General features: G+C 42.3%; 1 protein-coding gene across 1 annotated transcript; it reads left to right on the top strand.

Annotated features, from left to right (window-relative positions):
- Nucleotides 1-344: 344 nt before the first annotated feature.
- On the top strand, nt 345-13,570 carry LOX (lysyl oxidase). Its single transcript, XM_085043420.1, has 7 exons — nt 345-1,538; nt 1,959-2,067; nt 3,367-3,504; nt 5,251-5,407; nt 7,820-7,915; nt 8,089-8,204; nt 9,127-13,570. The coding sequence occupies exons 1-7, from the start codon at nt 800-802 to the stop codon at nt 9,131-9,133; spliced, it is 1,362 nt and encodes a 453-aa protein (XP_084899546.1). The 5' UTR covers nt 345-799; the 3' UTR covers nt 9,134-13,570.
- The last annotated feature ends 611 nt before the right edge of the window (nt 13,571-14,181 follow it).

The following is a 14,181-nucleotide window of genomic DNA, read 5'->3' as shown; positions in this document are numbered from 1 at the left end:
GCCCCACGGCATACTCTGGCAGCCTACGTGTGTCTGAGCGCGCCCGCCCGCCGCAGGCTCGGCACGGCTCGGCGCGGCGCGGCTCGGGGCGCGGGGGGAGGCGGGCAAGGAGGCAGCGAGGGAGGATGGGGAGCCCCCGCCGCCGCGCCGGCCCGAGCCGCCCCGTTCCCCCCGAGCCGCCCCATTGTCCCCGAGCCGCCCCCATCCCCCGAGCAGCCCCGTTCCCCCCTATCCGCCCCGTTCCCTATCCGCCCCCGCGCGGGGCGGGCGGGGGGCGGCCGTGGGGGGAACTGTCAGGGCCGCACGTTTCCAGCCGCATTACGTGAACAAATGGCGGGGGTGCAGCCAGCCCAGCCAGCGGGGCTTGTGTAACTTTGCGAGCGTGCCAGCAAGTTTAAAGTCCCTGGTCTCTCCTCCTCCTCCTCCTTCCCTCGCTCCAGACACCAGCGCGGGCCGGAGGACGATGAGAGGCTGATTGTTTGCTCCGGCTCCCATTCGCATCCCCTCGCCTATAAATACCGGGGAGAAGAAAAGCCGCTCTCGCCGCCTCCCCCGGGCCGGGTTTCTTTTCCGACGGCCCGACCCGCCCGATGGCACCTCCCGGGTGCCGCAGCGCCTGAGACCCCGCTGCCCGCCTGACCCCTCCGGAGGCGCAGCCCGCACCCCCCGGCTCCCCGCACCGCCCCCCCGCTCCATCCCGAGCAGGAAAGGCGCCCCTCGCTCTCCGCTCGCCCCCCCGCTCCTCTCCCCGGTTTCGCCCGTATCTCTCTACCCGCCGGCGCCCACGAAAGAGGAGAAGATGCGTTTCGCGCCGCCGGGGCTCCTGCTCGCCCAGCTTCACGCGTGCATCTACTGGAGCTGCCTCTGGCCCGCCGGCTGCCAGCAGCAGCCGCCGCGCCGGGATCCCCCGCTGCCCCCCGCCGCCTGGAGGCAGCGGATCCAGTGGGAGAACAACGGGCAGGTGTACAGCCTGCTCAGCCTGGGCTCGCAGTACCAGCCCCCGCGGCGCAGGCAGGCGGCGGAGGCGGCGGGCAGCCCGATCCTGCTGCTGCGGAACAACGGCACGGTGCAGCCGCGGAGAGCAGCGTCCCGCGCCGCCGCCACCGCGCAGACACAGCCGCAGCCGCAGCCACAGCAGCCCCTGCCCGCCGCCGGCAGCCGCGGGAGCTCCGGCGCTCGGCACTGGTTCCAGGCCGGCTACCAGCCTTCCTCCGGGGGTCGCGCCGCCGCCGGGCAGCGGACCCCAGCCACCGCCGCGGCCCGGAGCGCCTCCTCGGGGGCGCCGCGACCCAGCGCCCCTGCCAGCCCCGCCGGCGGCACCGGCACCGACGGCAACGGCAGCAGCACCGGGGCCGGCAGCCTGCCGCCCCTGGGCAGCTTCAGGCCCGGCCGGGAGGATGTCATGGTAGGAGATGACCCCTACAACCCCTACAAGTACACGGACGATAACCCCTACTACAACTACTACGACACCTACGAGAGGCCCCGCCAGGGCAGCAGGTACAGACCCGGCTACGGCACCGGCTACTTCCAGTACGGTAAGAGCCCTCCTTTCCGCCCGTCCCGTCCCTCCCCTGCCCGCGGCCCCTGCCGCACGATCCGCTCCGCGCACGCCGCTCCCCGCGGGATGCGCTGCGGGATGCTCTGCCGACCCCGCCTTGCCCTCTCTCGGGGCAAAACCTGGCCGGGCAGGCGCTCGCCAGGATAGCGGGAGGCGGGCAGCTGGAGAGAGGCGAGCTGCCGATAAGCCCGGGGCGGGGTGGGAGATCCGGGCGTTGTGTTTGCGATGGGGTGTTTGGGACAAGCCGAAGAGCCTGAGCAAAAGGCGAGTGCGAGGTTACGGAGAGCAGGGGTCCGTGGCAGAACGACGGCTCCTAACGATTGGGAGGGTAGCCAAGTACTTGCAAACGTGTCCTGGGTTGATCTTGCTGTTATGTGGTTGGTTTGATGAACTGCAGGTCTCCCTGACTTAGTCCCGGATCCCTATTACATCCAGGCGTCCACATATGTGCAGAGGATGTCCATGTATAACTTGAGATGTGCTGCCGAGGAGAACTGCTTGGCAAGGTAGGCATCGTCCCGAGCTTTTGCCCGTTCACTGTGGGCTCTTGTGCTCCTGAGTCCACCTGCAGACACGGTGGAGAGTGGAGAAGCGTGCAGCTGGAGGGCTCAAGGAAGCAGCCCACTGTAACCTTCTTCCAAGTTTGTGGCAGATGGTGGAGTATGCACATCAGAAAGCAACACTGCCATATTAGAGAGACAAGCTACAGAGCTCTTGAAGAACCTACATGTTGTGAAAAGTTGTATTACATGTTTCTATTGTCAGGCTCACTTGAACGTTTCTGAATCTCGTGAAATGGAGGCACCTAGAAATCTGCTTCAATCTGTTGATTTTCATTTCCATCCTCTGCTCCCACAAGATCATATGCTACTTCATTAAAAAAGAACCTAAAAGCACCCAAACAACAAAAACCCTATTCTTATGCAGTACAATCTACTGTTTAGATTATAATAAGCTAATTGTTTCTGGGCCTATGCCTTGTAATGTCTCTTAAAACTAAAATCCCTCTGAAAAGTGTTTCAGAGTCTCTTAAGGGGTTGAAATAACAGCTTTGTTATGAAGTTAGGTCTTGTCCAGTTGGCAAAGAGAGATTTTTCCTGTTTTGTTTGGAAAGAAATCAACATGGCTGTTTTTAACCATTTTCACTTGTTTGATACCTTATCATGCAAAACAGATTTATTTATTTACCAGCGTTATTAATTTATGCAGACTGTTTCCAGGGTCATGCTTGCTCTTCACTTGCAGAAAAAAGATAGCATGACATAAGAAGCAGCATTTTTTATGCTAGCTTCACAGTGAAGACTCATTGAAATGATCTTGCTGGCTATTAGCTGATTAAAAATTCCAGTATTTGAAAGACTATAGATAATAGCTATGCAGAATAGGAAAACAGCCTGATTCCCTGATTCATACACTTTTTTTTTTTTTTTAAACAACAGAATCCAACATCTGTTGTGTGATCTTGCATACACAGGGAGTTATTTTGGTTAATAGCAACTAATGAAATTGTGTTTTTTGGTACCAGAGTAATTTAACAGCTAAGCTGTGATCTTCTTCACAGACAGATGCAGTCAGTGGTCAAACTTCCGTTTATAAAATTAAAAACAGATCTGAATCTTACTCAGGTCTTGGTCTGACACCAGGCATTTCCACACCATATGGAATTCCTGTGTGAATCTCCAATGCATGAGGCTCATGGGGCCTGGGAAGATCTCTGTCAGTTACTTCTGAGACAATATAAAGTGTTTTTCAAAGTATTTCTTGCATATACTTACAGATTTTTTCTTTGTTTTGCATCATTGCAGTTCAGCTTATCGAGCAGATGTCAGAGACTATGACAATCGGGTGCTCCTGAGATTCCCCCAAAGAGTGAAAAATCAAGGCACATCAGACTTTCTGCCCAGCAGACCCCGTTATTCATGGGAGTGGCACAGCTGTCACCAGTGAGTGAAGTGCTCAGTATGACATCTTCTAATTCTGCTTTTCACACAGCAAGGCAAATGTAGTAGAACATTTTCAAACTTTTGAGAGCAGGTAACACTACAAACCTGTACCTTTTCAGAAAACTCATATGCAAGAATTTGTAGGTTTGCTCCAATTTTGTTACTTCTCAGCAGGAGCAGTTATAAAATACTAGAACTAATTACTCAGAACATTTACTTCCACCTTACTTAAAATACAACTCTGCTGCCACATGTACATAAATGACAACTTAATATTATTCTTTTTAAACAATAGTAAGCAATGTGGACTTGATCTGAAGGCCTCCTGGCCAATGGAATATTTTTCTCTAGGTTCAGAGGCTTTAGCCATTGAATGAGAAAGCAGTATCATTAGAACAAATTCTTTCAAAAAAGACTCATACTGTTAGTTTATAAAACTTGCAAGGATCAAAAAGCTAAAACTAAATCAAAGCTAACAAAAAAGTCTCCACAAATGCTTTTCCCCATCCCTGAAAAAAATCTTCACCAATAACAAAAATCCCCCACCCTCATGCTCACAAAGTTGATAAATGGATGAAATGGGTAGAGAGCGGTTGAAATCATCCATTTGTAGAAAAACAATTTCTGACTCTGCCACGACAGCCCAGCTATCACTGTCCAGATGCAAAGTGTCTCTGATGTTGATTCAGTTCTTGGACAGAAAATACATTGCCTACAAAAAAATGCATCTCTCGTGATCATTTCCATAACAGTGAAACAAACTCATTTGGAAATTAACTCCAACTGCCAATTACTTTGGCTATCCATCAGATCTCAGTGTTAGTCATCATCATCTGGGGACTGGTTTTAGTGTTCTTGATGTGCCTGCCTGCAAGGCTCCCTTGCTGCTCTGTTTTACCAATACATTTGAATTCTGTTTAATTGGACCTTTTCATATACCTCTTGAGCTGAAAATGTTCAAAAGTAACAGCAGCCAAATGCTGCAAAGACATAGTGCAAGTAGAAAAGACAAGTTTAGTTTCCCACGTTTGGAAAAAGTGAAATTACAAGAATATGAGGTGCTAAACTCCACAGTAAGAGCTAGAACTCACTTTGTGTGAAAGCAAGAAAAATGCATCACTTTGCCTAAATCAAAAACACATGCACTTTTGAAATAGAAACAGCATTAAGTATAGACTGCAAAAATAGTTGACATTGAATGAAATCTGCATTGCCAGTACACAGAAGCTGATTTCTTTATGCAGATTTTGTCTTCACCAATGATATGAATGTGTTACATTGACTGAGGGCCATGGAAATGTGAAACCAATTTGTTGGGGTTTTGCTAGCAAGTAGCAAACTTCCATGGAATTTATAGTATGTAAGGTAAGCATTCCTTGCAAAACTCTGGCTAAAGACACTTATAAGATGTTCAATTCAAATACGAACTACTTAATACTTGCTATTGTTACTGGAAAAGAGCTGAAACAGGAAATTTTGGAAATATTTTGTAAAAGAAAGTGCTGCTATGGAATCTTTCCCATAACAAATTAAAACCTATTATTTAAAAGATGACATTTTGTACTTGAAAATTAGAGTAATGAAAATAATTGAGTGGTCAGTAGTAGGAAAGTATACTAATACACGGGGTTTGGGTAATAAATAAAATTTGGCCAGATTTAACAGGATGTAGATCAAATAGGAATATGTTACAATGTTATTGATAAAATCTGATCAGTTTCTAATAATGTACCTATGGTTTAACAGACATTATCACAGCATGGATGAGTTCAGCCACTATGACTTGTTGGATGCGAGCTCACACAGAAAAGTTGCTGAAGGACACAAAGCAAGTTTCTGCCTTGAAGACACTTCCTGCGATTATGGATATTACAGGCGGTATGCATGTACAGCTCACACGCAGGTAGGAGCTGGTTTGGAGACAGCCAAGTGTCTTTCCCCCTTCTAATTTATATTTGGATAACTTTCCAATCATCTGATGCCCTTAACTAGTTTCTGGAATTCCCCATTACAGAGACCAGGAAACTAACCTGGAGACTGATTATTCACCCAGGCGCTGTTACCTGTGGGTTTCTTATTAAAGTGCAGTGACACTCACCAGCACAGCACCACTGGCAACTGAACTGCATCAAAACACACCACAAGTTCTTGTGGCTGTAGGACTGGGCAGGCTTGCTAAGGGGCACTGAAGACAGCCTGAAAAGCAGCTGTTGCCAGTGCTCATTGCCCCCAAGCTGCTCACTGATGTCCTTGGCTGGTCCCAGAACTCACAGCCGGTATTTTCTCCCTGCGGAGTCAGAAGCTGTGAGGTGCTGGATTCCATTAATGCAGCAGCTGCTGGCTGGCAGTCTGAGAGAAAACCCAGCACTGCCCTGTGTCTGTGTAAGAGAAGGCTGTTAAAGAGAATGGCAGCTGTGTGGACATTACCATGGGCCACGTACAAACACAAAGGCACGTGCCAGGGCTTGTTAGGGGAACATGGAAAATGGAACATACCATTACCATAGACAAATCCATGGAATCCTCCTGCCTCAAATATTGCATCACCATCTCTCAGAACTTGTAAAGAAAACCTAAAAAATCCAAACTGGCCAGCCCCAGCAGAACAAAGGTGATCAGCAGTGTAGTATGGCTAAGGAATTTCATAGACTATTCTATTAGAAAACCAGAAACAAGACCAAAACTTGAGTGGCTGTGGATTGAAAGAAGAAATTGTTGATATTTACTGACAATTGCTGATATTTACTGACAACTGTTGATGTTTCTGACAATATCTTTCTGACAAGAACTTAAGACCTGTCAGGCAACAGCTTTAAAATAGAGAGGAGTGCTCTTTGGACACATGAATGAAGTATTAAATTCCTTGCTATTGGATATTGAAGAGATCAAAAATATCCCCATGGGCTCAAGAAAAATTTAGACAAAGTAATGGAGGTTATTAAACACAAAAATCTGATGATACCCCATGCCTTAAATGCAGTTAAATGCCTGGTGGAAGGAATTTGCTTGACATTACACATCTCATTCCTTATGTTCTTTTCTTGTCAAGAATCTATTGCTGACCACTGCCTGTCAGAGACATGACACTGAGTTTTGATGGATCTGTGGTTTAACTCAGTGTGGCCATTCTTACACATAATCTTGTATCCCTTATTCTGCAGCTTTTAATCTAGAAGGTAGTTATTCTATCACAGAGAAATGACTGCTGTGTTTCACTGGCTGACGTGTCCACATTTGAATTTTAACTATAATGAATGATCTGCAATACATAAGGGCTTTGAAGAGGTTTTATAAATACCTTTTCTCCTTCTGTAGACTATGACATCTAACTAAGAAACATACATTTTTTACAGCTGGAGTACTTGTGTCTCTAGAATCAAGGCTGTGTCAGCATTTCCACTGGAAGCCCATATTTCAGGGGTTTGTAATTGGGCTGTAAAACTTTCCTCCGGCCTCAGACTTGGCACACACACGCGAGAGTCTGAGCTGATCACCAGCTGGGTCAAGAGGGAATTCCTGCAGGACTTGGGTTTTCTGCACTCTGTGTGTTGCCAGAACAGATCAGCTCTGCCTAGAGCAATCTGTATTGGCCACAGCTAAAGATACAAGATTTGAACCAGGGATAGATTCATATGTGGGGCTTCTTGCTAACGTTCCTAACATCTAGGAATGTTTCAGAAAGACGCATCTGGAATAAAAGCTACATTTTCAGTTCCCTCAGATTCTCGTGTCACTGTTTGCCCAAAGAGACACCATTTCCATGCAAAGCTTGATGTGAAAATGACCCTTACTATTCAAAGATGGCACTTGAACAGGGTACATCCATAGAAAAAGGTTGCATCATTCCTAAGGGTAGAGAGAGGTTCCAGCATGGTGATCAAGTCTGTCTGTACTCAAGGACCTCAGAAGCTCTTCACTCAACATTTACAGAGCCTTACCTCTACTCTTTGGTCAATTTTTATTTTATTCTGATCTTACATAAAGAATGGGAAATAATAACATCAACAGCTTTTACATAGAAGGAGTACTGTAACAAGTGATTATAAGAAAATACAGATATCTCACAGATGAACAACTGTCAATATTATAGGTGTTTCTTATCCAGTAGTAATAAAGTGCAGTCTATAAAAGTGGTACATTAGACTTAAGTGTTCTAGTTTAGACACACAAATAAAATGCCAACTAAAAATAAAACTAATTTTCTAAGTGAACTGTGATGGTTAAGTGAACTTCAGTCTGAGTGTTGCTAATGTCTAGAATGTTACTGTTTCTAAAGATTAATTTTTTTTACATCCATCTTAACTTCATCCTTAAGGGTCTGAGCCCTGGCTGCTACGACACTTACAATGCTGACATAGATTGCCAGTGGATTGATATTACTGATGTAAAACCTGGAAATTACATTCTGAAGGTAAGTGTATTGGGAATGGGCAGATTTGGTGGGGTTTTTTTGTTGGTTTTGGGTTTTTTGTTTGTTTGTTTTTTTTTGCTTTTTAAAGAACCAAATCATTTGCATATATCCTTTCACATGTGATTTATCACTGAAACCTGGAAGTAGACAGCACTGTGCTTTCTGCCCTCCAGGTGAGTGTAAACCCCAGCTACCTGGTGCCTGAATCTGATTACTCCAACAACATCGTTCGCTGCGACATCCGCTACACAGGCCACCACGCCTATGCCTCTGGCTGCACAATTTCACCGTAAGTACCTCCCCTGGGGGTTTTTTGTGTGCCCCCAATATTGGTATTTTGTTTCGTGTGCTTTGGGAATTTTAACATTTGTGGGAATTTTGCTCTGGCAGTTGTGGCACTGGAATATGTAATTCTTTTAAAACTGCTCCTCTGTGGTCTGCTAGGTAATGACCTCTGGCTCACACAACTTCTTTGTGTTTGCACTAGAACCTTTCTAGGATCATTCAGTACCCTTTCACAGCATCCACACAGAACTGAGCAGCTGCAGTGCTCTTAAGACATTCTGCAAAATCCCACACATGTGTGTTACTTTGCTGCTGCTAACACAGCAGCCACCCTCCCTGAAACAGCTCTTTCACACACACTCCACTTACAGTTTGGTTCTTTAAAAGTTTAAACAATGCCAAAATTATGCCTTTTTTACATTTTTCCTCCAAAAAGGCAAATTAATTTAATAAATGTCCTCACGGTAGATCTACTGTACCTTAGTATTTGTGAAACACATGCACAGAAAGCAGTCTTCTGTGACACAGAGGTAAGCAGTTCTCAGAATACCGTGTTAGTTTCTCATATAAAATATTCATCAGGAGACTCCATCTGGATTGCATAAGGAGTGAGTATTAACATTGTATAGAGATTCATATGAAATAAATTCCAGAGCAGTAAATGAAAAGTAAAATAGATGACCCGTGTAGTCTTCCATAACAGTATTAGTGAAACGAATACACTGAATTAATGTGACTTGTTTAATTAGACTTTAAAATATCCATTTCTCACTTGGCATTAGGAAATCAGTAGTTAAATGAGGCAAACTTATGGTTTGCACTTTTAACTTCTAGTTTCCCCATCTTACCTCTGAAATTGTTACTGAGTACACTGAATAACAGAATAGTTGCTCATCTGCATAAAATTATTTATCTTCTTTCAACAGATATTGAGGAAGTTGCAAGAAGTGGATGAGATGGTGCCAAATGTTTTGAACTGAAGTATCATTATACAACTTCACTAGGATGCAAACACTATAGAAACGAAACTACAGAACATACACAGATACACCCACACACCTTATGTGACTTTGAAGCACTTCAGCTGCTTCTCAACCAAAACTTAACTGGATTTTAAGAATTTAAATTGGCATTACTTGTACTGATATCAAAACCTGTGAAACTGGTGATTCATGCAGAGATATTTTAAAATTTGAAAATCTAACTCATTCATAAAACCCATGGGACCATTTCTTAGCTCCTTCAAATTTGGAGTTTATGTGATAATAGACTTCAGTGGGAATATTACTGGTGAATGAGTTGAACATATTTTAAAAAGTAGAAAAAAGTGTATGCAAAATGAATTAAAATAAAATGCAAGGGAAAGTACTAATGTCAGCTATCTCAGAAAATACCACAATGAAAAACAGATTAAGAGCAATGATACAGTACCATTAAAAATTCTTGCTAGGACGCATTGATACGAAAGAGAGAAGTATGTTCAGTTTTCAAGGAATATTAACATATAGCAGAGAAATACATATATATTATATATATCAGTTATACCCCTGCAAGAAAAGTTATGTTTACATTTTAAATACATAGAAGTTTCTCCATTTTCTTAAGTGAAAAAACAGATGGGGTTTTGAAATACACCCTTCATCTGTGAAAATTAATTAAAACACTTACCCACCTTTATATGTTCAAGAAATTTTTCAAGGTGGGGCTTTTAAAAGACTTTTGCAAACTTAATGTGGATAAAAAATACCTGTCAAGAAATGGGCTCTTAGGGATAAGGAAGAGTCCCTGATGTGGTCATCTGTGAAAAACATCCAACTTGAACAGGTTGGATCAAAATAATCAAAATAATACAGGCAATTAACTCAGGTGGCACCACAAAGAGAAGTAGGTCCGAATCTCTTACAAAATCTTTTTAGCGTGAAGAAAACCTACTACCTGCTTCCCCCTTAAGTACTGTAGTTGACTTTAAAATGTATATCTCAGTATTCAAAATAACAAAATTGAAAATATACTATGTAGAGAGGAAGAACAAAAGTCAGTGTATTTAACATCCTACTTTAGGCTGTTCAGGAACCAAAAGCAACATTATTAAGGTGAAAAACTTACAGCCCAAATTAATGTTTTTGCTGAACTGCTTAACTGGTGCTGGGTATACTCCTCCTCCTCCCATCCCCAAATTGTTTTGCTTTTGCAGTGCACCCTGCTGTAAGCTACAGTAGCTGTGATTTTTTTGTTTTAAACTGTGAAATGACATATCACAAGGGGATCTGGTGGTTTTTTTTGGAAGATTTCTGATCATGTAAAATGAAGAATCTACTTTTGGAACAATGGGACCTAGAAATATTGATTGGCATTCATTAAATTTTATCAGCAGTTCAAAACACCTAATGGAATATGGGAAGCTCAATATATTAAAATCAAAATGTGCTATTCAATATAGTTAATGAAAAATCTGAGGAGTATGTAGAGGTTTTATTATCACTATTGAGAATACTTCAGGCAGTATTTGGAAATATTTTATGCATTGGAACCCTATGGATTTAATTTGGAAGTTTGATGAATTACCATAATATCCTTCAAGGATCAGCTGTTCTTTAGTACATTTATTGAAGTTTATTTCCACCTTAATCATAACTTGGTTACAAATTTGCACAACTAGAACTTAAAAGAACCTGAGAACCAGCAACCTGGTGATTACTACCCACCAGTGGGAGAGGGTGCAGAATAATGCAATTTATACCTGTAGGTCCCTTTCTGTTTGCTGCAACATCCATTTTAGCAATCAGTAACCAGTATGGGCAATGAACAGAAGCAAAATTTGGAAACTCGATTTACTAGAAAGCCATTTGTTACATGTATCTGCAAAAACGAGGGCCTGTTTGAAGTCCAGGCTTCTGAAATCTCAGCCCAAAGAGTTTTTAAGTTTAAGAGGCGTTAAAGGATGCAAGCGCATTCACCTTTCTATAGACTGAAGTCAAAACTGAGGTCAAAGTCCTGAGAGCAGCTTGGGCAATGGACACAAAAGCTACTGAATGGAAGCTAGGCTGTGGGCACGGGCTGCTTCCTGGGAAGAGGTGGTGTGCTCGCTCCTCGCTGTGCCTGATGCTGGATGTGGGATGGGAGAGCACCAGCTGGAGACAGAGCAGCCGCAGGAAGGGGTGCCCCTCGCCCACGGCACTCCCACCTGCCCACACGTCTGTGCCCAAACTACTTGCAGAACTCCACTGAAGTCAGCAAGGAGCCAGAGAGCCTTGAGCATCTGTGCAGGTGGAACAAGTGGGAATGGCCTCGTTTGGAAAGGTGTTGAACGCTGTAACTTTGAATATTGGGGATATTGGAGCTACGGAAATGTAGCTTTTTTTTTCCGTAGCAAAATATTGTATTTGTTTTGAAATGTGTGTTAAGCAACAAGACATTGATGTACAATAGCACAAAAATTGCCTAAGACATGAACAGTCTATTCAGAAAAACAAGGGATTTTAGGATTAAAAAAAATGAAGGAATGTGACTTTAACCCTAACTATAGTAAATCACAACACAGTAGAAGAGTTTATTATATAGCATGTGTAGAAGTAGTTCTAAATAGGGGAGCGCCAACCAGTATTTTCAGTATCTTGGCTCTGCAGATTGGACACCTTACTTTTTGCATACTGGAATATATTTTTGGGATTATGTGCATTTTTGTTCAAAAAATTTTTTTAAAAACTGTTTTGGTAAAAGCTTTTATTTTTACAGCAAATTATATTTGGATTTCATTTTACCAGACACTGGGCTTCTTCCCATTATCTTTGAAAGGCATATTGACATTGGTCTCAGTGGGAGCAAAATCAGATTTAAATTTTGTGATATTTCTATTATGAATTTGCTGTCTTGCAGTCTCATATTTCTTCTGAAAAGCCAGACTGTAAAAATGTGTGTCACACACCTCCCACATTTACCTCCCACATTTCAAATCTTAAAATATGAATTGCACATAAGGAAAATGTATGTCAGGCTCATTAGAGGAAGGGTTTGTTATATATTTTTTTTAATCCTGAAATACATTGGATATTTGTGTATTTCTAGACAAAAGTGTAACAAAAATGACAGACTGGTCACCAGTGGAACCAAAATACTGTGTAGAGGATGTTTTTGTGTTAGTAAAAGTCTACTCTTTTTTCTCTGCTCCAGAATGAGTGCACATATCAAATGTACTTTCCTATTGTTATTCATGCATTGTTTGCAGTGTGCTCATTCAAAACCAGCAGGGTGGTTTTCATAAATGAGACATTGAAAGGTGGTTTATCCTGTGTCTCACATTTATGCCAAAAAGGCATTTTCATTTTCTCCAAATCCTAAAAGGTGCTGAAAGATTTTAACTTGAATTAAAACCAAAGAGTATGTAATTGGGAGGTTTTTATTATGCAACTAAATGCTACAGATACAGTGAAATGCCACTTGTTTTTGCAACTTTCTTGAAGATTTTTCATTTCTTTCACTTTTCTTCAAAGAGTCTTAATTTCAGTAACTTTGCATCTTTATCTGAAGAGCTCTAATTTATAATATTCAGGCACTAGCTTTGTATTCTTCATTGCACTTTCATATTCTTGTGTTACATGCCCGTATTATGGTTGCAAGTTTATGTGAAAATGACTTGAATAAAATGTTTCAAGCGTTCTACTTGTTGAAGTATTACACTTACCGCACAGGCCAGATCCACCTCTCAGTGAGAAGGCTTCAGTTAATGCTATTATGCCTATATGAAAATGAGGAAGATTCTGTCATGCTGATGTGGTCTCAGAAAAATGTCACAAGAAGATAAAAACAAGAAAGAAAAGATTCCAAAGAATGATAAATTACCCCTCATACTACACAAAAGATTAATATATAAAGGCTTAACAGGATAAGGCATATGGTTTATCTGGGCACACGATTCCCTTACCATATCTGTCTTGGTAAAAACAAGAATTTAAAAAGCACTTGTGGAATTTCTGCTCCAAAAGCTATGCTTTCATAGAAAAAACATTTGAGCAGTACATGGTATAAAGTCTATGTACTCTAGAAAATTGACTAACAGATTAAGCATGCAGTTACTCCAAACATAATTTATCCTGTTATTTACATTCTCTTGAGTACAAGCCAGTGTTCTGCTGCCTCTTCAATCTGTATGCTAAACTGATGAAACAGTCTGAGTTGTGAAACATCTCTTGTCCCTTCACTGAGGGACTAATATGGAATAGTGTTGTTAAAAAGTTTGGAGACCTGTTCTAGTAAGTTGTCAAACACTTAAATATTAACTAATGGCAGTCTTAGTTTCGCGTAAATGGAGACAAAACCAATGTAATATCTTTTAAAATTCATAAAATAAATGTAGAATTATTTCAGATATAACCCACTTTGTGTAATGTTTCTCTATTTAACAGAATATTTCATATCCTACTTTTATCTACTATTAGAGCTAAGAGCTTCAAACGGAGAATTTCTCCAAGTGCTATTCCAAGAGCACAGAACTTGGTGTGGATCAGAATCTGTGCAAATACAAAAATGCAGTAAAAATCACATATGATAATTGCAGAAAGTATATTCAAATCTACTGGAAATAAAGCATTTCTTAAGTCCCAAGTACCTTTTATGCCCATTCTATTATCTCATTTTCACATCAGATCACCTGTCTGGTATCACAAAATCATCTATCACCAGTCTACATTCAAAAGCAGCTCAATACTTTTGTTTAAGAAAGTATTGCTGTAACTGAGTTTTCATTCAAGCCCTTTTTTTCCTGATCTAATCATTCCATAAAAACTGATTAAAGAAACATTTATGTCTCTTTGGAAGTCTTCAAACTTGTCCCATCAATAATATGCCTGCTTTGTTTTGGTTTTTTTTTAATCACATATAAACTTGTAATGACTGTCTTAAAAGACACTGAAAAATCTGAAATTGTTTTGTTGGTAAGTCTGCAGTGAAAAGACTGTGCACCTGATGCAGCCTACAGTATGTAC

This window comes from Lichenostomus cassidix, chromosome Z, assembly GCF_008360975.1.
Source record: "Lichenostomus cassidix isolate B80296 chromosome Z, HeHo_3.0, whole genome shotgun sequence".
Taxonomy (NCBI): Eukaryota; Metazoa; Chordata; class Aves; order Passeriformes; family Meliphagidae; genus Lichenostomus; species Lichenostomus cassidix.
This window is presented reverse-complemented; position numbering and strand designations above follow the sequence as displayed.